The sequence below is a fragment of the Ictidomys tridecemlineatus genome, chromosome 4, assembly GCF_052094955.1.
Source record: "Ictidomys tridecemlineatus isolate mIctTri1 chromosome 4, mIctTri1.hap1, whole genome shotgun sequence".
Taxonomy (NCBI): Eukaryota; Metazoa; Chordata; class Mammalia; order Rodentia; family Sciuridae; genus Ictidomys; species Ictidomys tridecemlineatus.
The window spans coordinates 176985465-177007179 of record NC_135480.1 but is presented as its reverse complement, the minus strand read 5'-3'; the positions used below and the strand labels follow the sequence as shown (position 1 = coordinate 177007179).

At 50.4% G+C, this 21715-nt stretch overlaps 1 protein-coding gene across 4 annotated transcripts in view; it reads right to left on the bottom strand.

The window, feature by feature from the left end:
• The window catches only part of Ccdc180 (coiled-coil domain containing 180), a 62942-nt gene that overhangs the window by 37438 nt on the left and 3789 nt on the right, over positions 1–21715 (bottom strand). For all 4 annotated transcript variants that reach the window (XR_005734021.2, XM_040286072.2, XM_078047846.1 and 1 more), the window contains exons 4-18: positions 19501–19589; positions 17908–18017; positions 16179–16307; positions 15993–16103; positions 15775–15870; positions 13834–13997; positions 13049–13168; positions 10191–10270; positions 9010–9098; positions 7866–7988; positions 5858–6031; positions 3793–3908; positions 2385–2511; positions 762–801; positions 170–645 (exon numbers count right to left, since the gene is read on the bottom strand). Coding sequence is in view for 3 of the 4 variants with exons in the window: in XM_040286072.2 (XP_040142006.2) it covers positions 170–645; positions 762–801; positions 2385–2511; positions 3793–3908; positions 5858–6031; positions 7866–7988; positions 9010–9098; positions 10191–10270; positions 13049–13168; positions 13834–13997; positions 15775–15870; positions 15993–16103; positions 16179–16307; positions 17908–18017; positions 19501–19589 (2044 nt within the window). In the remaining variant the exon portion in view is untranslated. The remainder of the gene's footprint in view (positions 1–169; positions 646–761; positions 802–2384; positions 2512–3792; positions 3909–5857; positions 6032–7865; positions 7989–9009; positions 9099–10190; positions 10271–13048; positions 13169–13833; positions 13998–15774; positions 15871–15992; positions 16104–16178; positions 16308–17907; positions 18018–19500; positions 19590–21715) is intronic.

The window sequence follows — 21715 nt, the reverse complement described above, 5'->3', positions numbered from 1 at the left end:
CATTATCATTATTATTGCATTATAGTGGTACAGCCCAGAACTTTTCTAGTTATTTACATGCACCTCTATGGAGACCAGGTCAGGGGGACCCCAGTTTATATGAGAGGTTCACACAGAGTGAACTCAGCACAGTTTCTCCTTCCCAAGAAAGAACCAGCTGCTGGCCTACCTCACACACAGACAATCTCTCTTGTTCTTCCTTTGCCGCCTCCTCTGCTTTGTTCTCCTCCTCCTCTTTGTTCTCCTCCTCCTCCTCTTTTCCCTTTGCCTCCTCTTCCTCGATCTCCCCTGCTTCCTCTTCCTCCTCTTCCTCCTCCTCCTCTTCTTGGGCCCCCACACTTTCCTGGTTCAGGGAGGGTTTTGAGGAGTTCTCCCTGTCGACCTTCATTTCTTCTAACCCTTGCGGAGAGTCCTCTCTGGACTCGTACATCTGGTCACCCGATGCCGATCTGTCCTGCTGGCTCAGCCCGCTCTCCTCTGTGGAGGACTCCCGGTCCTGACCTCTTTCTTCTTCCATCTCCTCTGCAGGCCCCATAGAAATTGGCCCTCTGCTTAGGCTCTCCTCACTTCTGTACATTTCCACTTGGGCCCTGTGTCTTTTCTTCAGTTTCTTCATTTTCTTCAGGAAGTACAGTTCGTGTTTTTCTGTTGATGTCCCACACCAAAGCACAAGGAGAGACGAGTCACGCGGTGTCGCTGGACTGGGTTTCCCAGCCCACAGGAGCACAGGGAGAACTGGACTCAAAATGTAAAAGTGTTACCTGGTTTCCTGAACTTGAAGATGACTTCCCCAGCCAAGTTCTAAAAGGAAAAAACATGAGTCACTGAAGGAACAGCACAGCCTTTCTTCAGAGTGCCACTTCTAAGGGTGTCGCTTTTCTTTCAAGTAAAAGCAATTCTTCTTTCCCCCTCCCCATCAAGGTGTGATGCAGGCCTTGACCAGCTTCATTCACTGGGGTAATGAGGGCGTTTCCAACCCAGGGAACAAGATTTCCCCTGATTTCATGCAGGCTAACAACCCTTTACAGTGCACATTGGGAAGTAATGAAATAAAAGCTCATCCTGACATATTTTGGTAGTGATCTAGAGAAAAGGGAAGAAAAATGTAAGTCAAAGGGTGCAAACAAGGGAGAAAGAATCTGCTCTGGGAGCTGAATGGAGACGGACAGAATAGGCCTGGTCTCCGTGGTCTGGGAGTCTCATTGTTAACCTACCATTTCCTGTTTCACAAACTCTGGGTGAAGCTGTGGACATGCTGTTTTATGGACGATGGTGTGAGCTGTGGAGCTTGCAGGTCTGGATTAGAATCCCAGCTCCTTACAAACAGAGTGGCCTTGGTCAAGTGCCTTAAACCCTGTGGGCTCTGTGTCCTCTCCAGTGAAATGGGGATCATAATGGTGTCCACACCTTTACTCAGGCAACAGAACCGTCTCAAAGGGCAGACAATGAACTTGCCCTCCTACAGGCTGAGCCTCCGCCTCAACCCAGGTGACGTGGGGAACATTTGTTAGCAATCTGAACAGGGATCCATCCCTTCTGCAGAAGAACCGGGTACCCCATACCTGTGGGAAACATTCAGCCAAGTTTAGCTTCACTCTGACCAGGAAGGACTCTGGCTGGGGATGTGGGGGGGGGGGGTAAGCCACTCTGGAGTATTCAAAACAACCCCTCCCAGGGCTGTATGAGCTTACCGGCAGCATTTACTGTGCCTAAATTATGTGCAAGACCCAGGGCTATGGGGAAATCAGAGTTGAATAAAACACACCCTTCAGGAAACACATTCTGATTGGGTGTTCCGCACTCTTGGATCCAATAGTAACTAAGAATAAACAAATTCGGAGAAGAGGTGGCAGTGCAGGAGCAAGGAGAGACAGGGTTTGGTTGAGAGCAGGTAGGATCCTTGCCCTGGTAGTGGAATGGGAGTATGGGATGGGTTTGGGACCCAAGAGACAGAAAATCCCAGCACAGGGAGCAGGAAGAGAGAGGGCTGTGAGCAGGGAGCTTAAGCAGGAGGGGGATGAGTTTTCTGAGCCAGTAGGATTCAGGGCGGAAGGTGGAGAGGGTGTCCCTGGTCACCTAGGAATAGTAAGCTGGGTCTGCAGAGTTGGTGAGGTCAGCGTGAGTAGGTTGGGACTGCCATATAAATTAGCCTTTTCTTTGTAAGTCCATGCAACCCAGGAGCCTGTCAACCTCTTTTAAACTCAGAAAGAGATGGTCCCTGTAGAGACGCCTTCCGCCTCTCTCTCTCTCTTTGCCTTCTGGACATGGATTTGCACTCTGCAGTGTAAGGCATGACTTCGAAAGGTTGGGCAGTCCAGACTGAGAGGCTTCCTCTCCCCTTGCTTCTTCATGAGCGGCCAGGGGTATCGTTTCCCTCTCCATACCTGCTCAAAGATTTCACGAACAAAGAAATGTTGGCTGAGGGTGGAGCTGTAGGAGTTGAGTTCTTTCAGTACGACCACTGGGTACTCCATCACTTCCTTGGTCAGGACGCCATGAAAACACTCATACCTGGGAGGGAGAGAGGGAGGGGAGACCACGGTCTAAGGGGAGTTCGGCTGATCCTAGCCAGGAGCCATGCCCTTGACCCCAACAAGGTGGGCAGTGATCTGGCAATTAGCTCCGCACAGAGCTGTTATATGTGTGGGGATCCCTTTCACAGAAACAGTCCTTGATTTCTTTTACTATGTTTCTGATCATAAGGGGAAGGAATACATGCTCTTGGTAGAAAAATATAGAAGATAAATGAGTTTTCTGCTTGTCCAGTGGATCCCCTTTTCTTGTCCACTGTCTTCTCTCTGACCTCAGACTTGACCTACATTATCCCACCAAGTCCTCAAACATTCCAAGGCCCAGCATTTTATGTTTCTCAGGTAAGGAGACCAAAGCTCAGCAGGCACTGACTTGCCCAAAGTTATACTTCTTGATCTAAGTCCCGAAATCAACGGGAGTGCAATTTCATTTATGTGAATAGTCCTTACACAGAATTAGTTGTACAAAAGCACAAAGATATAAGGAAGTTCACAAAAACTGTTGGTAATACTGAACTGACAAACCAGAACCAACTGAAAAGAGCTAACCAATTGTGAGATGGTTAAATCATTACAAAGTACCAGTAGTGATAAGTTTCTTGTGGTCATTTAAAAATTGAAATTTATCTGCAACTATACAACAATTTGCATAATATAATCCATTCTTTATTTTTAAAATATGTCTATAACCACATATATATCCACATATAAAGGAAAAGTTGGGCGGGAATGAGGGAGAAATCTATGTTTGTAGTCATTGACTTCTTTTCCCTTTCACAAAGAGCATGCATGTTTAAATTTTTAAAAAAGGGGCCCAAGGTCTTGACCTTTAAACTGCATTGCCTTGAAACTTCTCTCCACAAACTTTCCAAGACTCTCCCTGGAAGCTTCTGTATTGGTTTCAAGCAGAGCTACAAAGGACTATGATGATCTCCAATGCTGGAGCCACAGGATTAAACCCAGGGGCGCTTAATCACTGAGCCACATCCCCAGCCCTTTTATTACTTTGTATTTTGAGACAGGGTCTCACCAAGTTGCTTAGGGCCTGGCTAAGTTGCTGAGGCTGGCTTTGAACTTGCCATCCTCCTGCCTCAGCCTCCTGAGCTGCTGGGACGACAGGCACGCATCACCACGCCTGGCATACGACTATAATTTTTATCTTAAACTTGCTGGGCACACCCAGCCTCCTGTTCAGGCTGCCTGTGACCTGAATGTGAATCCAAGCCATCCCCACCTGTCTTCTGGATTCTGGTCAACCTACCTCGATTTCATGTTCTTCAGAAAAGTTTTGGCCTTTTCCAGGTATAACTTCAAGGCTTCTTCATGGTTTTGCTGTCTCAGTTGGTCCAAGAGCTTATCAAGGTTGGCCTCCTGGGCCTGGCAGCCTCCCCCAAAGCAAGAGGAAGCAAATATGAGTTCCCAGAGTGTAAGTGACATCCAGAACCCCTGCCCCTGGAACTGAGGTCTAGGCAGCCGGGGGAAGGCCTGGACTTCTTGTCCACAAAAGGGGAACCAGATCTGTTACTGCTCTGGCTCTCGGCTACAGACTCTGGCCTCCCCTCTGTGCCTGAAATGTTCTTGCCCATTTTATTTCCCCTAAGACCCAGCTCAGGTGGGACTCTTCAGGAATATCTCCCTCACCCCCACCCAGTGTGGTTAGGTCTGGGCTACACATTCCCAAGTGCCTTCTCCTCCCTCTTTTTGTCATCATTCATATTCAAGATCACTTGCTGATCCTGTCCCCCAGCCCCTGCACTCCACCACCTCCTAGACTGTGAGGGCAGTGGGGTAGGGACCAACTGATCTGTGGGGGTCAGAGAGACTGTCACACATACTTCATTCCCATGTAATAGAGCCTGGAAATGATACCTAACGTGTACAGAATTTGCTATGTGAATTGTGGGAGGCCGTCGCGCTATGTGACCAGCATTTTCCTTCCCTGATCGGTTGAGACTCGTCTGTCTCTTCCCGTGATCTGGCCACATCAAAGTGGCCCTAGATGGCAGCCCTGATCTTGGAAGTCACAAAATGTGTCTTCATGCGTAGGCGTGCCTTCCTGCAGCCCCATGGGTGGAGCTATGCTCACCTGTTCCTTTGTGATATTACCCCTTGCCCTGTTTGGGATAGAATGTTCCATGGAAATGCCCTTTGTGTGTCCGCTTCTCTTGCTCTGCCCTTGGGTGTGGCCTTCCTAGATGTCAGTCAACTTGCTGACAGCAGATATCATGAAGCTAGACTCAGCCCTTTGAAACCTGACCCCTTGCCTCATTTGAATGGTTTCTCCTCAATAAAAGGGGTCAGCACAACACGGGCTCTCTCTCTTTCTGAGGACCCTTAAGGTCAGAGGAGCCATCACAGGACTCCCAAAGGAAAAGGTATCTCCATCTCTTGTGTGGCTGTTTTGCATGACCCAGTTCCCCTGGAGTGACCCTGAGTGTTTCTGTCGCCGGGAATGTGACAGTGAATGATATATATTTTGCTGTATTTTGCCCCAGTGAGAGGATGTGAGGTCTTATCAGACACCATGCTTGAGAATTGGAGCCCTCCCCACCCCTCAGGAAAGTTAACATCACACCTTATCAGACCGTGCATGTAAGTTGCTGACCTCAACTCTTGGACTTCAAAATGCACATAACCCAAGAGTTGGGCTGCATTGTGAGCACTCAGGCTGCACAGGCCTGGAAGCTTTGAAACCACCATCTCGGCTGTGTTGGTGTCAAGCAAGTTTCTCCCAAGAAACCCCTTGGAGAACCTTCAACTAGACTTTACTTCCCTCAGAGGCCTGCTTCCACTGACTTGGGCAACTAGATGTTAATAATTTTGGAACTCACAGAGTAGTGAATGAACCTGGTCTATTGTGTGTATTCACACAATGGTTCCTCCACATTATTCTCCTCCTCTTCAAACACTGTGAGCAGACAAAAATATCTTTGTATGAAAGTAAACTGTGATTTATGAAATCATATTTTAATCATTGCCTTATTTTAGTCATCCAGAGAGTATTCCTGATTCTACCTGTTTGTCTCTCCCTTGCACACTCTCGTACAGACAGGCTTGGTTCTGAAGACCCATCACACAACTGCAACCTTGTTCCTCCCATCTAGTCCTAGGATCCAAGTAAGCCTCCATTTCCCCATCCACATCCATTTTATAACTTAAGGGTTTGCATTTGGGTCTAGGATCTGTTTTGAGTTCATTTTTGTTTGTGGTGGGTTTTTTTGTTTTCTTTTTTTTGCATCTTAATGCTGACTGAGTTTACTGGCCTGGCCTGGGGCAGTGTGTCCCATTTCTCATTCCCATTGGAGGTTACCCGGGCTTGGGAGCACCTGGTTTTCCAGGCTGTGCTTCTCCCGATACTGCTCCATATTCTTCTCAAGTTCCAGCTCCTGCTCTGACAGCATATTCTGGTGCATCTCCCATAGCTGTACAGCCTCGTGGAAATACCTGAAGAGGTCTGAGCTCTGCCACTCGGTCTGTTTGGCCAGGGCCTCGAAGGATTTCTGCAGGGAAAGAACCCAGAAAAGGTGCCTTACGGGTTGACTAGCCCAGGACCAGAAAGAGGCCTGTCCATGAAGCTCCATGTCTCCTAGGACGGGATATCACTGTCTGGGTACCATCCTTCAAGTTTGACATCTGGGTCACATCTGAGTTCTGGTACTTCCCTCCTGCCATGCCCATCTGGGCCTGGGCACCTCTGTTCTCATCTGCACTGAACACCATATCTGCTGCTCAACCCCCATGCACCACCACCAACAACCCCACTTTAAAAATAATATTCATGTCTTAGGTACCCATCCAGGTTGCAGATTGGCAAATTATTTTCTGCATGCTGAGTGTCACCCTCCATCTATTTTGTTTGGACCTGTGAACTAAGCACAAATTTTCCAGCTTTAAATAGTTGAAAAAGTTCAAAAGAAATGAAAACAAAAGAAAAAATGATGTGAGAATTTTAAGAAATTCAAATCCCAGTGTCCATCAATAAAGTTTTTAGAACACAGCCATGCTCATTCGTGTCTGTATTGTCATGTCTGTAGTGTACCTCTTGGGGCTATGGATCTACAAGCTGTGACACAGACCCGATGGCCTGCGAAGCCTAAGACAGGCACTATCTGGTTCTTCACACACACACACACACACACACACACACACACACACACACACACACACAAAATATGTGCTGACCTCGGCTCAAGACTGTCAGTGTCTTGGGGCTGGGAATGTCTTACTCCTCCACACTTCCCAGCACCCAGGGTCAGCAAGGGCTCAGGTGCACTCATGGCCTGAGATCATTTCCTGGAGTCTATGCAGCACCCATGTCAGGGGCAGCTGGGAGGGGCCAGGGGATACTTCTGGAGTGGCCAGTGGAGGAGATCTGCTATGAGAAAGACTGAGGAGGGCAAGGGAGTGGACATGTATAGGGACGAAAGAGAGGCTGTCTTTGCTAAAAGCAGTGACACTTAGGCCCACAGACGTTCAATGGGTAACTAAAAGCAGGATAAAGCTTGGCATCTCTGTCTTCATTCTGCATCTCTCTCCTGTATTAACTTCAACTTTGTGACCTGCTCAGCTCTGCATGCAGGCATATTAGTCGCTTAAGGAATATTCATCTAACAACTGGTAATACAAGTTTTATTAGCCCTAAACTTACCTAACCTATTTTTTCCAATTCAAGATTTGCAGGGACATTTACAGCATCTTGATCCAGACCCCTGGAGTGGTGCCTAGAATCCTTCCGTCACTGCCCTACACCTTCCAGGGCCACTGGAGCCTTGCAGACACATCACCCTGCCCTGAGACTGCCCCGCTTGGCAGGAGCACCCATCCCATGGGAACCGAATTGTCCTAGGATCACTGGTCTGATCAATAAACCTCTTGAGCAGCAAATGGAGACAGTCCCCTCAAGTGATAAGGACCTCTCCAGAGCCACCTTACAGAACCAGAACTGGGATAATGATCAATCAGACCATAGTCTGACCTGACTGTTTAATTATGCATTACCTCTCATCCCCCCACAATTCTTTCTCTGTTTAAACCTGAAGCTCATGTCAGCAGCCAGAAGACAAAACCAAGACACTCGATCTCACTTTGTCTTTCCAGTGGGGCCATATTGATTAAAATTCCTTTCCTGCTTTTCACTGTTACCATTTTGCTTGTTTTAGGGGGCAAGTGGCAGGACCTGGATGACTGGAACCCCTGAGTCTGGCCTCTGGCCTATGACTTCTATAACAGACATAGCAGGGACACACAGTTGGAAGTCCCCAGATTTCTACTCTCCTTACAGCCTGGTGCCCCAGGGCGACACTCCCCACCTCCTGGTCCCTGTGGGGCACGCACATCCAGGAGCTCCAGCTTCCTCTCCACCTTGCTCTGGAGCTCTCCCACCATCTGGAAGAAGGTCGGGTTCACCAGGCTCTCCGCCTCTTCCTCGGTGAAGGACTTGTAGTGCAGCAGCTGCTTCTGGAGTGAGGGAGATCAAGGTGACTGGCTTAGGGCCGCAGACCGCCCCCCCCCCCAGCAGGCAGAACTGCATCCTACAGGGGCCCCATGGGCTGCAAATCAGACGTGGGCTCCCTCTGTTGGGTGACAGAGAAAAACTGTCAGGGGTGCAAAGGGGGCAGCAGGTAGGGTCCTCAGGGCGTGGGTGCTCTTCAAAATAACTAAGCTTTTCTGTCACCTAAACTTACCAAGGAGGGAAGATGGGGATTTTTGTTGTTGTTGTTTCTGATCCATTGATTACTATTTAGATTATTTAAAGCATTTAAACATGGAAATTCCAAGGAGAAATGATCAAGAACAGTTCCTCTCACAATAGAACGTATGTTTTCAGATTCTTTAGGTATCGGCTCCCTGGAGTTGGTGGCATCGAAATGCAAACTTCAATAACCATTGTTCTTTTTAATTATCTGATTATAGTTTAAACTTCTTTCAATCTCCTCTGCTTGGAATAAATTCTGTTGCATAAAAGGATACTCAAGAAGGGGATATTTTTGCGAAATATTTCCCCTACCTCAGAAAACCAGTCACTGGCCTGGAGAGATTAGGGAGTGAACTCACTGTCTCACCTTGTCCTGAAGTATGCGTGGCCTGGGAAAAAGACGGGGCAGCACTCTCTTATGAAAGGGACATTGCCATAACCCCCAAGGTGCAACCTCCAATAACGAACAGATCTTGTGCGACTAGGGACGCGGTCAAGGGTAAAGCAGGAGGTGGCCTGAAAGCTCACAACTCCAGCTCACATGGGCTTCCTGGAGAAGATGGCGCCAAGCTAAGCCCTAAGGGATGGCAGGGGCAGCTGGGGAGTTCAGGCAGAGGGAATGGCATCAGAATGCTCAGAGGTGAGTGGGTACCTGGGACTGGGAGGAAGGAACAAGAGTCTAGATCAAGGCTGAAGGTGTGGGGGAGGGGTGAGAAGGCTAAGGAGGGACCAGCATCAGCACATGTAGTTCCTCTTCCCAGGGCTGCAGAAAGAGGTGCCCACCTTGCATTTCTGCACACAGGCCAGGCACTCCTGCCAGCTCTTCTCGTACAGCAAGCGGATCCGCATCATGCGGTCCATGTGGTAGTTGTCTCCACGTGCAGAAAACAAAATAGGTCAGTCATTCTTCCAGGAGGAAGAGGGAAATGAAAAGAGTCCCCTCCGCACACAGGGAGGCAGCTCTCTGCAACAAAGGCCTCCTATGTAAAGCTGATTTAGGTGCAGATTGGCAGGTGGTCCCAATTCAGATCAGGGGCTGGTATCTCTGTCCTCAAGAGTTCCTAGGATAAGGACCTCACATAAGGAGCTCATGTCTATGTGTTCTGAATGCATGTGACCGAGAGAGTCCTTCTCTATCACTGGAGGACAATGACACCGCTGACCTCACTGGGCTGCTGTGAGCCTCAAAGGAAATGGTCAAATTATTATAGATCATCTACAGTGAGGCTTGACAAACTTTTTCCACAAATGACTAGAGAGTAAATAGTTTTATTGCTGCCGTTCTGAGGGTTCTGCTGTCACGGCACAAAAGCAGTCAGACACAGCAAGCTGACAAAAGAGCATGACTGTGTCCCAGTGAAACTTATTAAGAAACAGGCAGCTCGCCCTTGGGCTGTAGTGTGGTGACTCTTGTTCTAGGGCATTTTAGAACATTCCCATTTATGGTTGAGTACCCTCTGGGTCTGCCAGGAACCCAATCTCGACTGGATGTCAGCCCCAGGAGGGAGGGGCCATTATTATTCCTCTTAAAATTCCCATTTTACAGAGGAGGACCGTGAGGACACAGGAGGCCTGGACTTCCTGAACACAGTTGGGATGGAGCAGTGCTGGCCGTTAGCCTCACTTTCTAACACTCCCTGTGTTAGCTGCTGTCAGAGGTGATCATGGGAGCTATCTCTATTCTCCATGTTTGGATCAGGGGCCAGGGGTCAGAGTGTGGCGCATGGAGGCTGTGGGCGGGGCAGTGAGTCCAGAAGGTCCTGGGAGGGGTGGAGGGGGCTTTCGGGTCATCAGAGTGCACTATTCCCTTCCCTCCTTCCCAGGATGGAGGTGCCACCCACTTCCTCTCAGATTAATGACCGAGTGGTGGAGCTACGACAAAGCCACTAGTTGAACAGAGTAAAAAGCCACTAGTTGAAGAGAGTTCCGGAGAGACCTGAGAGACTCCCACAAACTTCACTCACCGAGTTCCTGGTTCAGGGCGTCGAGAGAAGAATGCCATTCAGTCAGCTGAGCCATGTTGTAATTGGGGGGCAGGAGGTCACTGGCGAGGGAAGGTAGGACAAGTCAGCCCTGCACACTAAAAGGCCTTCTGCCACAATGGGTAGTGCCTTTGAAAGATGTATTATCAACTGAATACTGAAGGGACAAAGGACCTGCTGGGGACTTCCTGGTACCCAAAACCTAACTTACACAAAGGTCTTTTAATGTTAATACGAGTTTCTTTCTTAGAAAATGAAGTTGAATTTTCCCAGTGAGGGAGGAAAAAAAAAAAAAACTAAAACTGTTCGCATGACTTGACCAAGGAAGCCCCCGCCTCTAGGAACCTAAAGTGGGCTGACAATATAAAAACCTACAAAGTTTATGCATTAAGATTAAGCCTTAAGTTTTGCATCAATTAAACAGTAGTACTTATAAAAACCTATAATAATGATTTTTCTAAAAAAACTTCATACTCAACAGTAGAAAACCATCTAAAAAACTGTGAATCCTCCTGTAAAGTCTAAAGCCAGTGTGGCAGATTGAATCCCCCTTCCCCCCCTCCCCACCATGTTGTTAGCTCCTCCCCTTGGGGGGTGGAGCCTCTTCTGCAGCCCTGGAATCTGGGCCTGTCTGGATTGGCTTTGGCCAATGGGGATGGTCAGCAAACAGAACAGGAAGAGGCTGAGGAAGGGCTGTACCCATGTTTGCCCTCTGTTGCTGTGGTGACAACTTTAGGGGAAACTTGGTGAGTAAGGATTAGAAATCCTGTGCACTGTCATTGTAACTTTTCTGTTAAGCTAACATGACTCCAAAATACAAATTTTATTTTTTTGAATGATTATTTCTAAATAATATGCACATGTATTTTATTGGGGCCAAAAAAATCCATGGGGCTCCCCCCAGGCCTTTGGACAACTCCCTCTGGAGACCCTGGAGAATCTCAGCTAGATGTCCCCCCTCTGTCATCAGGGCCACATACCTCCCCCAGGGCTGTGTGTGCAGCGGTGAGGACCCCCTCACCCCAGGCTATGGGGAGCTCTGGAGGAAGGGCCTGCAGCTATGGGTTGGGATGGGGTTTGGGACTCTCCATGCTGCCTACAAGGCAGTTCCTTGGGACATCTTCTGTAGGGGGCACAGGGGTCATCTACAGTTTACTTTCAAGTCCCCCTTGCACAGATGGAGCACAAACCAAGCCTTCCCTGCTGATGTTCACTGAGATTCTGTGACAAAGGCTTTGCCACTTTCTTTAGACTTGTGTGCTCAAGCCTGGCATTCGCTGTCACACTTCTGGACACTTGAATCATGTCCTGACCTCACTTGTCTATGTACCCTCTCTGTGAAGGACCCACTTGGTCCTGCCACCACCCACACTGCATCTCATTTACAGAGTTGCCCCCACTCCTTGCAGGCGAGGTCAAGCAGCCCAGTTCCACCTGCAGACATGGCCAGGAGTGTCCATGGATGCTTCTTCCCCCGTGTGTTGGGCCCCATCTCTGCCCTCCAGACAGGTAGCCAGCCTGTGGGAGAGGTTTGGCAGGGCTGAGGGGGAAGCAGCCTGGAAATCTCGCTGGATTTTGTTTTTGAATGCCTAAGTTCTTAGGAGAGCCCACACATGGGACAAGTGTTTGAGGGGTGTGAGCCAGGGGGACAAGGTTGTGCTGGGAACCAGCTGTCTTCTCCACTCAACAGAAAAGGGAGGGGGCAAGTGCAGGCACAGCAGGGCTGAAGGGTGCCTGGCAATGGCAACCTGGTGGCAATGTGGGGACAGCCTCAAGACCCAAGGCCCTGGAGAGAAAAGCTGCCCGAGCTTGAGGGCTCAGGAGACAGCAAAATCCAACTGTCTGGAGGCAGGAGGGGCCCAGCAGCATCTGGGGGGACCTGGGCCGAGGACCATTCACCCCAACACTAGCCCTGGAACTGCACGAGATTCTAGAATTCAAGGGATGGGACCCCAAACCAAGTTTTCCCTAACTTAAAGAAGCAGGGCTCAGAATCAGAACTAAGTTAAATTATAGAAAACAACACAATCACTTTTGCTGGCTCTGGGATTTGTATCCACCTTATCGACTTTACACCTGGATCAAAATGTAGCTGCACGTGGGGCAGGAGCCATCTTCCTGGAGGAAATCCTCTGGCTCAAGCCCAGTGCGGTCCTAAAGTCATTTACGTCCTAGGAAACTTGGGAGCTAGGGTGAGGAGACTAGAAGAACTTGTGTTCCATGACTACCAGAGCAGGAGGGGTGACTGAAGAGCCCAGGAAGCTGGGGAACCTTTTCCCCACATCAAAGTCTCCACTCTGCAGGACCCTGCAAGTTCCATCTTGCTTCTGATGGCAGAGGCTACAGACTCCCTGGATAGTGGGCTTCTAGGATCTAGGACATTCAGTGAGCTGAACAGCTTTATTATTGGATCAGAGTTGGTGGATCCACATCTGGAGGGAGTGTCCACAGCCTCTAATGGGTCCCTATCTGATGGCTGTAGTCTCCTCACTGACTTCCAGGGCCTCCAGTGTAAGACTCTTCTGACCCAGGATTCCAAACTGCCTCAGGTCAAGGTTCTACCAATTACCCTGGCTCCCCAGGCCTGCATGCCCTGCTCCTCCCTCACTCCTGGACACTGTCTTGTGTCAAGCTCTTTGGCATGGCCACCCAGAGTTGCTTTCTGCAGCAAACAGGCTGTGTTCACTCTTGCCATGAGGCTGAGTATCCAGCGCCAGTACCAGAGAACCAGGAAATGGCCTGTTCTGGAGGACCTGCTAAGGACAGGCTAAGGACCACACTATCTCCCCACCGGACACCCAAAGGTGCCATTCCAAGTGACCCCTCCCTCCAGGCTCTACCAGATGGTGCAGAGGTGTTTCAGCCGCTTTTGCTGCAGGACCTCCTGGGTGGTCAGCATTTCCTCCAGCTCCTTCTTCACCACCGGAGGAGACTGGATATCCTCACTGGCCATGAACTCTCTGGGTAGCCAGACAGGTTGGCACCGTGGAGAAGAGGAGAGAGAGGAGGGGAGGCCAGGGGCGAGAAGGGAAGAGACTCATGGCAAGAACACGCAGAGCCCAGCACCCTGCCCTTCCCTGCCCACCTCAGCCTCCTCTCTGGGACACTGAGGAGCGGAGGAAGTCAGTGGGAGGAGAAAGGTGGGCAGGGATGCCACTGAAGTTCTGCCACCAACAGCATAGGATCAGCAAGCTTGTCTGTTGCGAATCCTGACTGCTGCCGCCTGCTCTGTGACCTTGGGCAAGTCCCTGCCCATCTCTGTCCCAAGCCCAGTATCCCAAGTTATGAATAATAAGGAAAATTGGGAAGTGTACAGAAATCGGGCGAATGTTTTCCAACAATTCGTGCTGAGCTCAGAAAATGCTCGCAAAATAATGTTCACGAGAAAGTAAGCTCTAAAGCTGCGTATGCTACACGGGTCTAAAAATGCTGGGAGAAACTGTGCCCAGGTATGAGCTGTGCTCCTCACTGTGGGGCAGGATTAGTGGGGGAGGGGGGCTTAAATTTCTTCTTAATATCTTTACTCTTAACTTTTTGAGAAGCACTTCTAAACAATGACAGAATGGGCGGGAGCTGCCGCCAGCCTGTGGGCCCCTGTGAGCTGGGGAAGAGCAGCTTCGCCAACCTGAAGCTCTCCATCAGGGTCTCCTTCTTGAGAGCCTTCCAGGTGTCCACCAGGCACTGCCAGCGGTAGCGACTATCAAGCTCCTTCTGCAGGGTGGCCTCCATCAGGTTCAGGGACAGTTGGGCGATGGCCCTCTGGTTGCCCAGCAGGGCATAGTTCATGACCTGTGGTCACAGGCAGGCAAGGCACGGGTGGGATGGAACGCTCTCAGGTCAGAGCAAGTCTCAGTTAAAGGGACAGGGAGAGGTGGGAGGGGACCGGGGAGGTGCAGGCCAGGCCTGAGTGGGGCAGAGCGGGTCTGAGTACCACCAAGGTGTCAGCAGGCAAGGAAGCAGCCACAGAAAGAGACAGGGATCTTCCTTGAAGTGTTAACCATGAACTTCAACCCAGCTTTCAGAACACATTGGGTTGTTTGTTAAAGAAGGTGGAAGGAGTGGGTGCTCTAGTGGGCTGTAAGTGGTCACTGCTTTTTACAAATTTGTTCCAAAAGCAGAGTGCTCTTGCCATCAGGAACAAGCCATGTGTGGCTGCTTTGAGAACAGGGACCCACGAAGCAGGAGTCAGAACGTTCTTTGGTGATTCTCCAAGTGACTCTCACTTGAGTGCCTTGGCACGGGAGTAGGGACAAGCCTTCACTATGTGGCACTCTTCAGCCCTTTGGCAGCCCTATCCCTCAAATGAGAGTAGCTTCCCCCATTCCTCCCAGGCACAACTAGAATCCCAGATGCCGCCACACATTTCCCAAAGCCTTCTAGGGAGGTGAGGCTCTACCAGGCTCAATGGGCAAAAGCCATCGCTGCTTTTTGGTGGAGCTCATCCCCAGGCCTGCAGTTGTGCTGTGGGGAGGAAGCTATTTACAGCACGGGGATTTTGTGAAATTAGATGAAATAAATGCATACAGAGCAAGCAGCGGACACTGGCTGTTACAGTGAGAAGAACAAGCACAGGAAAGTGGAACTCATGCATGATCTGGACACGGAAGACTCCAACTCTCCTGACGCACATAGTATCTAAAATTTAGGAGCTGCTCACTTATCAAAGAAAGCTACCACCACTGAACTCTCCTGCAGCATCCCAAGTAATTATCCCCCAAGTCCTGGCATTAAGTAATGTTATGCCCATTTTATGGATGAGGATCTTTTGGGCACAGGGCCTGAGCCATTTCAGGAGCTTCCATAATGGTCAGTGGAGAGGGAAGTCTGTGTCCCTTCCTCTTGTGCTTTGTCCAGGGCACTAGAGATAGGAGCCAGGCTGGACCCATCTGTGATTCTGAACAGGGCTCTCTTCAGGATGCTGTGCTGCCGGGAGGCTGTTATCTGGCAAGCCCAGGAAACCCACAGTAGCAAAATGTACCTCTGGGCAGCCAGAAGAAGAGACCTTGGGCTTTTCTCTGACTTTGGAGACACCATGAACAACCCTGAATTGCTTATTTCCCACCACCAAGGGCAGCAGCTGAGGCCGCCGGGGGTGAGGGGCCAGAGCTAAGAGGTAGGCATGGTTGAGCAACAGACACTGCTGGTGGTGAGGAAGAGGACAGGCGACAGCTAGAAAAACCAAACAGCAGGTTGGGGTTGCTCCTGAGGGTGGAGGTGGCTCTGGGACCACGACATCCCAAGATGATGACTCCATCGTGTGGCCCCCATGCCACTGCACACTGTGGCTCAAACTCGGCCCAGAAAGTGCCAGCTAGAATCTTCAGAGCTCAAAATCATGGCCCAAGTTAGGCGTGCCTGCTTTAAGATGGTAGGGAAACAGAAAGTGTACTTCGCAAAGGTTTCCATGAAAGTGCCTACAATCACAGAGCCTCAATTCCCATCGCAAGCAGCATGACTTGGAAATGTCACAGATGAGAGCCCCACCACTCCTGAGGCACAAAGCTTGGGGAGCTGGGGTCCTGATCCTTCTCCCATGGGCTGGTTTCCACCTGGGAAACCCACTCACCGTGGCCTCCTGATCTATGAGCCTGTACACGTCGGGCTGCATGAGGTAGGACGTTTTCTCTATGATTTCCACATATTTCTTCAACACACTCTTCAGCTGGGGAGGACGAGGTGCCAGTTAGTGACTCCCACTTCCCTGAGCACTAACAGAAAAGGGAAGGACGGCCCTTAAACCCTGCAAGTGAGTGTCACCAAGGAGCCTATTTGCTGCCAACTTACCTTATCGCCTCTAGAGACTTCGAGGGACAGCAGCACTTTGTCCAGTGCCTTAATCTCCTGTTTCTGGAGCACGAACACGTGGGCCACCTCATCCCACAGTTCCAACAGGGTCTGCACAAGGAGCTGAGTCAGGCTGGGAGCTGCAGAGTGGGGCAGGGGGAGACCCAGCTACAAAGGGACCCCTACTTGCATGGTGTAGTCCTCAAGGCTGTTGTCATTTTCTATCTTTTTGAAGAGATGGTTGATGTTTTTGTCAAACTGGGACAGCTTGTTCAAAAACAGTTTCCCCGTCTCTAAGATCTGAGGTTCCATTTCCTGCAATAGGCCAGGAGGGTGACGGCATCATCATCCCCCAGGGATGAAAGGACAATTCTTGTAATGGGGGTGCCAAGCACAGTCCCATCTCACAAATGATCATGACTGCCTGGTCCTGAGGGGTTGGGGGTTATAATCAACTCATGCACACAGGACTATGGCACCACGCTGTTCATCAGGCGCTCTGCCAGTGCTCAGCCCACCTTCTCATCACGGCTGGTGAGGTGGGTGCTGACGTCAGGCCTGGCCCAAGGCTGGCACTCACCAAACATGAACTGAGGAAGGACCAAATGAGAGAATGCCAAATGTACTTCAAGCAGGGAAACCAAGGCTCATGGAGCACATGGTGAAAGCAGCGCTGGCATCGAGGTGGGTTGTTCTGAGAACATGGCTGGTGGAGTGTCATGGTTGAGGTGTGGTGTTCCTCAAAAGCTCACGTGTGAGATAATGCAAGAAGGTTTGAAGGAGAAATTGGTTATAGCCTTAACCTAATCAGTGAATCGATTCCCTGATGGGATTAACTGAGTGGTGACCGGAGGCAGGTGGGGGGTGGCTGGAGGAGATGGTTCATTGAGGACGTGGCTGTGGGGTACATATATATTTTGTATCTGGAGAGTGGAGTCTCTCTGCTTCTGATCATCATGTGAGCTGCTTTCCTCTGTCACACTCTTCCACCATGATATCCTGCCTCACCCTGAGCCAACAAGGAAAGGAGCTGCCCTTTTATGGACTAAGACCTCTAAAACTATGAACTCTTAAATCAACTTTTCCTCCCCTAAAATTGTGGGTCTTTTAGTCACAGCAGTGAAAAAGATGACTGAAAGAGGGAGCCTATTTTTTGTGTTTTGGGGACAGTCAGTATTCAGAATTCAGGATAGGGTAACATGAATCAGAGAAGACTCAGGGAGATGGGAGTGAGTGAAAACCCGGGGCTCAGAGAGGAATCAGAAGAGCAAAGGTGTCAGGCATGGTGTCACAGGCCTGTAATCCCAGCAGCTAGGGAGGCTGAGGCAGGAGGATCGTGAGTTCAAAGCCAGCCTCAGCAAAAGTGAGGTGCTAAGCAACTCAGTGAGACCTTGTCTTTAAATAAAATGCAAAATAGGGCTGGGGTTGTGGCTCAGTGGTCAAGTGCTCTTGAGTTCAATCCCTGATACTACCCAAAAAGGGGGGCGAGGCAAAGGCTGGGATCATTTCAGGAACATTCCAGGCACCAGTGTGGTCTGGAGAGGAACAGGAGCCCAGAGTGGAAGTGTATCAGGGGCGAGCAGCGGTGGGCTGTCAGTGGGGGCACACCAATCAGGTCTGTCATCAACAGGTCTAAGTGAACACAGACCTGGAGAGCAGTTCCAATTTGGTCCCTTATGTGCTATGTAATGCAAGCTCTCTTTTACTTTAAAATGGAGTAGTGGGGATTTTCCAAGAGTTGAGAGCTCACAACAGGCACTCCTACCAAGTCACTCACCCATGGCCACTATGAGTCCATCTACTTCTGTGTCTTGCTGAGCCACTGAAGACCTCCCAGCTGGGGAGGGGGAGGGAGGTCATATCTGCCTAGGAAATGCCACTGGAACAGAAGAGGAGAGGGGGTGCCGGGTCTCACCCTGGTGATTTCTGCAATCTCCTCCTGAAAGTTGGCCAGAGCCTTCTCATAGTTCCTCTTTTTCTGTGCCTGTCGCCTTTGAAGGGTGACGGTGCTGGTCTCCTTAGAAACTGTGGAGCCACAACAGAGGTGAGGAGACTGCCTCAGAGCTCCAGGGAGAGGGAAGCGCTCCTAGGCAGACTGAGCACCTGCACTGCCAGGCTTGGGTTCAGAAGGTGGACCCCAAAGCCAGCCCAGCAGTGCGGCTGAGGCTTAAGCAAGAAGAAAGATGAAGGGGATCCATGAATGCTTCAGGGAACAAGGTCTCAGGCTTCCTGGGGGCGGGTGAGGAAGAGGACAGGCGACAGCTAGAAAAACCAAACAGCAGGTTGGGGTTGCTCCTGAGGGTGGAGATGGCTCTGGGACCACGACATCCCAAGATGATGACTCTATAGTGTGGCTCAGTGGTAGAGTGCCTGCCTAGCAGGTATGAGGCCCTGGGTTTGATCTCTGCACCACTAAATAGATAGATAAATGAATGAATAAATAAATAAATAATCTGGCAAAGTTCCCAAATGATAAGGTACCATTTTTTTTAAGTTTTAAAGGCACAAATACATATAAGATGTTTTTAAAAATTTCAATGGGGTTATATCCTGAGAAACCTACATATGTTGAAAATATTCCAGGTCAATGATGCATTTAAAACATCTAGCATACTGAATATCATGACTTAACCTGGCCTACCTTAAATGTGCTCAGAACATTTTATCTTAGCCTTGGGTGAAATCATCTAATACAAAGCCTTTTTTATGATAAAGTGTTGAATATCTCAGTTAATCTATTGAAATCTGTACTGAAAGTGAAAAGCAGAATGGTTGTATGGGTGTGCTTCTGAACTACTAGAAATTGAAACATTGTAAGTAAACCACAGTAAATCAGGGATTGTCTGTACAGATAATAATACCAAACATGCAAAGAGCACCATCCGCACAGCAGGCATAGATCTAACTCGATTAGAAGTGAAGCCAGGAGGTAAGTCCTATTACTAGGCTCCATTTGCAAGTCAGGAGACTCAGGCATGGGGGGTAAAGGGTTGAGCAGGGATCTGGACTCGGACCTTCTGAACTCCTACCCCATGCTCCACTCTGCCCTGTATCTACTTGGGAATGGGCTAACAGGACAGAGAGCTCTCCTGGGTACAGAAGGGGTGTTATTGTGGAAGGGCAGTTTTTACTTTTTGCTTTATCTCCCTCCTTTTTTTTTTTTTTTTGTTACAGTGAGCATCTGTTACTTTTTTAATCACAAAGACAAAGGGCTTCTATATTGAGATAGAGTCAAATTAAAACAATGGAGTAGGGAGGAAGAAAATGCGGCTTGGGACATGCTACCATGAAATCACAGCAAGCAAGGTGCCTCCTTTAGCCCAGATTTTCCTCAGCAAGTGCGCACCAGAGCCAGGGAGAACTCTTGGGGAAGATGCTCAGGAAATACCCTCTGGGCGACAGAGCAGAGGACCACAGTGCGATCACCAGGGGCTTCCAGAGAGGGGCTCCCAGGAGCCGCCCCCTGCCCAGGGACTCTGTCTTGCCCTCCAGGTGAACGGGGACTCACCGATGGTGTCCATGAGGCCCTGCACCTCTCGGGCAGCCATGGCTCCCTCGTTCTCTTGCACTTTTTCCATCCTGGCTATTTCCTTTTCCCTGAGAGACAAGCAGAGGGGAGGAGTAGGCGCTGCCAGATCCCACCCAGGACAACTCTGGCACATGGGGGACTCCTCAGAGGGAGCCCAGGCAGCGACAATGGCCCACGCCCACCCTGATTCCAGAGTTCCTTGAGAAGTGCCAAGTACCTTTGGCCAGCAGACGTTGTCGGACTCGACATGGGAACCTGGGTCCCACCCAGAGCCTACTTCAGCTCTGGTGGTACAAGGGTGGGTGGTGCACCTGAGCCATTTTCCACATAGGAAACTGGGGTCAGCAGGGGTGTGAGTGGTATGCATCATTTTCTCCTTGAGCAGCCCATCCTTTGGGCCAGCTGGAGTAATCCTTATCCTGTATTCTAGAGCTGACCCCCATGACCTCATGGCCCCCAGGCTTAGGCCTGAGGAGAGAGCTGGACAGCTTGCTCAGCTGGAGGATAGGATTGGATGTGACATTAGCTTTGGAATAAAAATTCTTAATTGTACCATCTACAGGGCAGGCACCACAGAGATCCTGAAGTTCTCGGTGACCCCTGCTACCCTTGGTGGCCTCCATGGGTTCAGTATTTTCCATCCATCTTCCCATGGTGTTCATTCAGACCCGGGCAGGGAGGAAAACCACGGGGCCCGGGCTGCAGCTGATGGGGGACCAGAGCAGCCTCATAAGAGCCCACAGGACCCTAAGAGCTGCTGTCAACTCTGGCTTCTCAGCCTCCTGCCCTGGAGACTTGGGGCTTGGTTTACACTAGTGGTTCCCTCTACCGTGGGTTGGTCTCCACCCAACCTGGGGCCCTGCCAGGCTGAATGAGCAGCCCTGTGGACTGGCCTTCTCTGGCCCAGTTTTCAAGCACCTGCTCTGAGGTTTGAGGAAGATGGGACATCCCGGCTCTGTCACTCAGCAGTTCAACTGAGTCTGGCCTCAGTTATCCTTGAAGAGTATCCAGAGGAATTGGCCCTGGTGGCAGGACAGGCCTGAGAGCCCTGACTCATAGGAAGAGTGGGAGCAACCAGGGAGGGTCGCCCAGAGACCCGGGGTTTCTGAGGAGAGAGTGGCTGCCAAAGAATCACCCAGAAGAGTTGACAGAAATACCCAGGTGACCTCTGCAAGAGTGGCTAGAGGAAGACCAGAGCGGGACTGCCATAGGCTGAGGATATCTGGGCAGCAGGGGCTCTTCCCAGACACTTGGCCTCCAGGGAAGGGTGGGGGAGGCAGGGACAAGTGAGGACAGGAGGGAAGCAGTGGCTGAGACAGGCTTCCCTTCTAGTAAAGGGGACACTGTGTGCCAGGGTCAGTGAGAGACTGTGGGGTTGATGGTGGGGGGGGGCGGGGAGAAAGCTGGAGAGGATAATGGCAGGAAGCCAGGCTCCCCTATCTGTTCTCCAGCTCCTGGGAGGTAGCCGGGGCAGCCCAGGAGACCAGGAAAGACAGCCTCTGGTAAAAGGAGAACAGTGGGAGGGTGTGGCAGGGAAGAGGACCTGAGGGAGTGTGGCAGGTCAGGAGAGCTGCTGTGAGTCTCTGGGCTGCCCAGACGGTCCAGGTGAGCTGGTTGCTGTATCTGGGAGCCCTCCCAACAGACAGGTGATTTTTTTTTCCCCTGCTGCTCTGGCTCAGGAAGAAGGGTGGGAGCTTTGCTGGGTGGGAAGAAGGATGAGGCTCGGGAAGGTGAGCTGGTGAGCTGGCCACTAGGCCAAGCTGGTTGCAGGGAAAGTGAAGGCAGAAGATATGGACGGAGGAGGGAGGGGGGGAAACATTTCTTAGAGGCAGGGAACAAGTGACCTCTGGGAGACTCTGGAATGTGGAGTTGGTGGCCCTAGTCCTTTTGACAAGTTATAAACCCATCCTCTGTTCCTGCCCATGCTACAGGGATCTGTGCTGTGGTCCTGTGTCCAGGACAGAGCTGGGCTTATCTGGCTGTCCCAGGAAGCCAGCACAGCACAATGCCAGCACCCCCATGAGAAGTGCCTTTCTGAAACCACCCTGCAGGTGCCAAGAGCTCCTGACTGATGTTGTATCTGGGACGACAGGTGAGCCTAGGCTGAACCCTGGGGAAGAAAGAACCCTGAGGAAAAAGAGGCAGGTATAAAAGACGCCTGGTCCTAGATGAGGTCAGCTGAGACTCCTGTGGG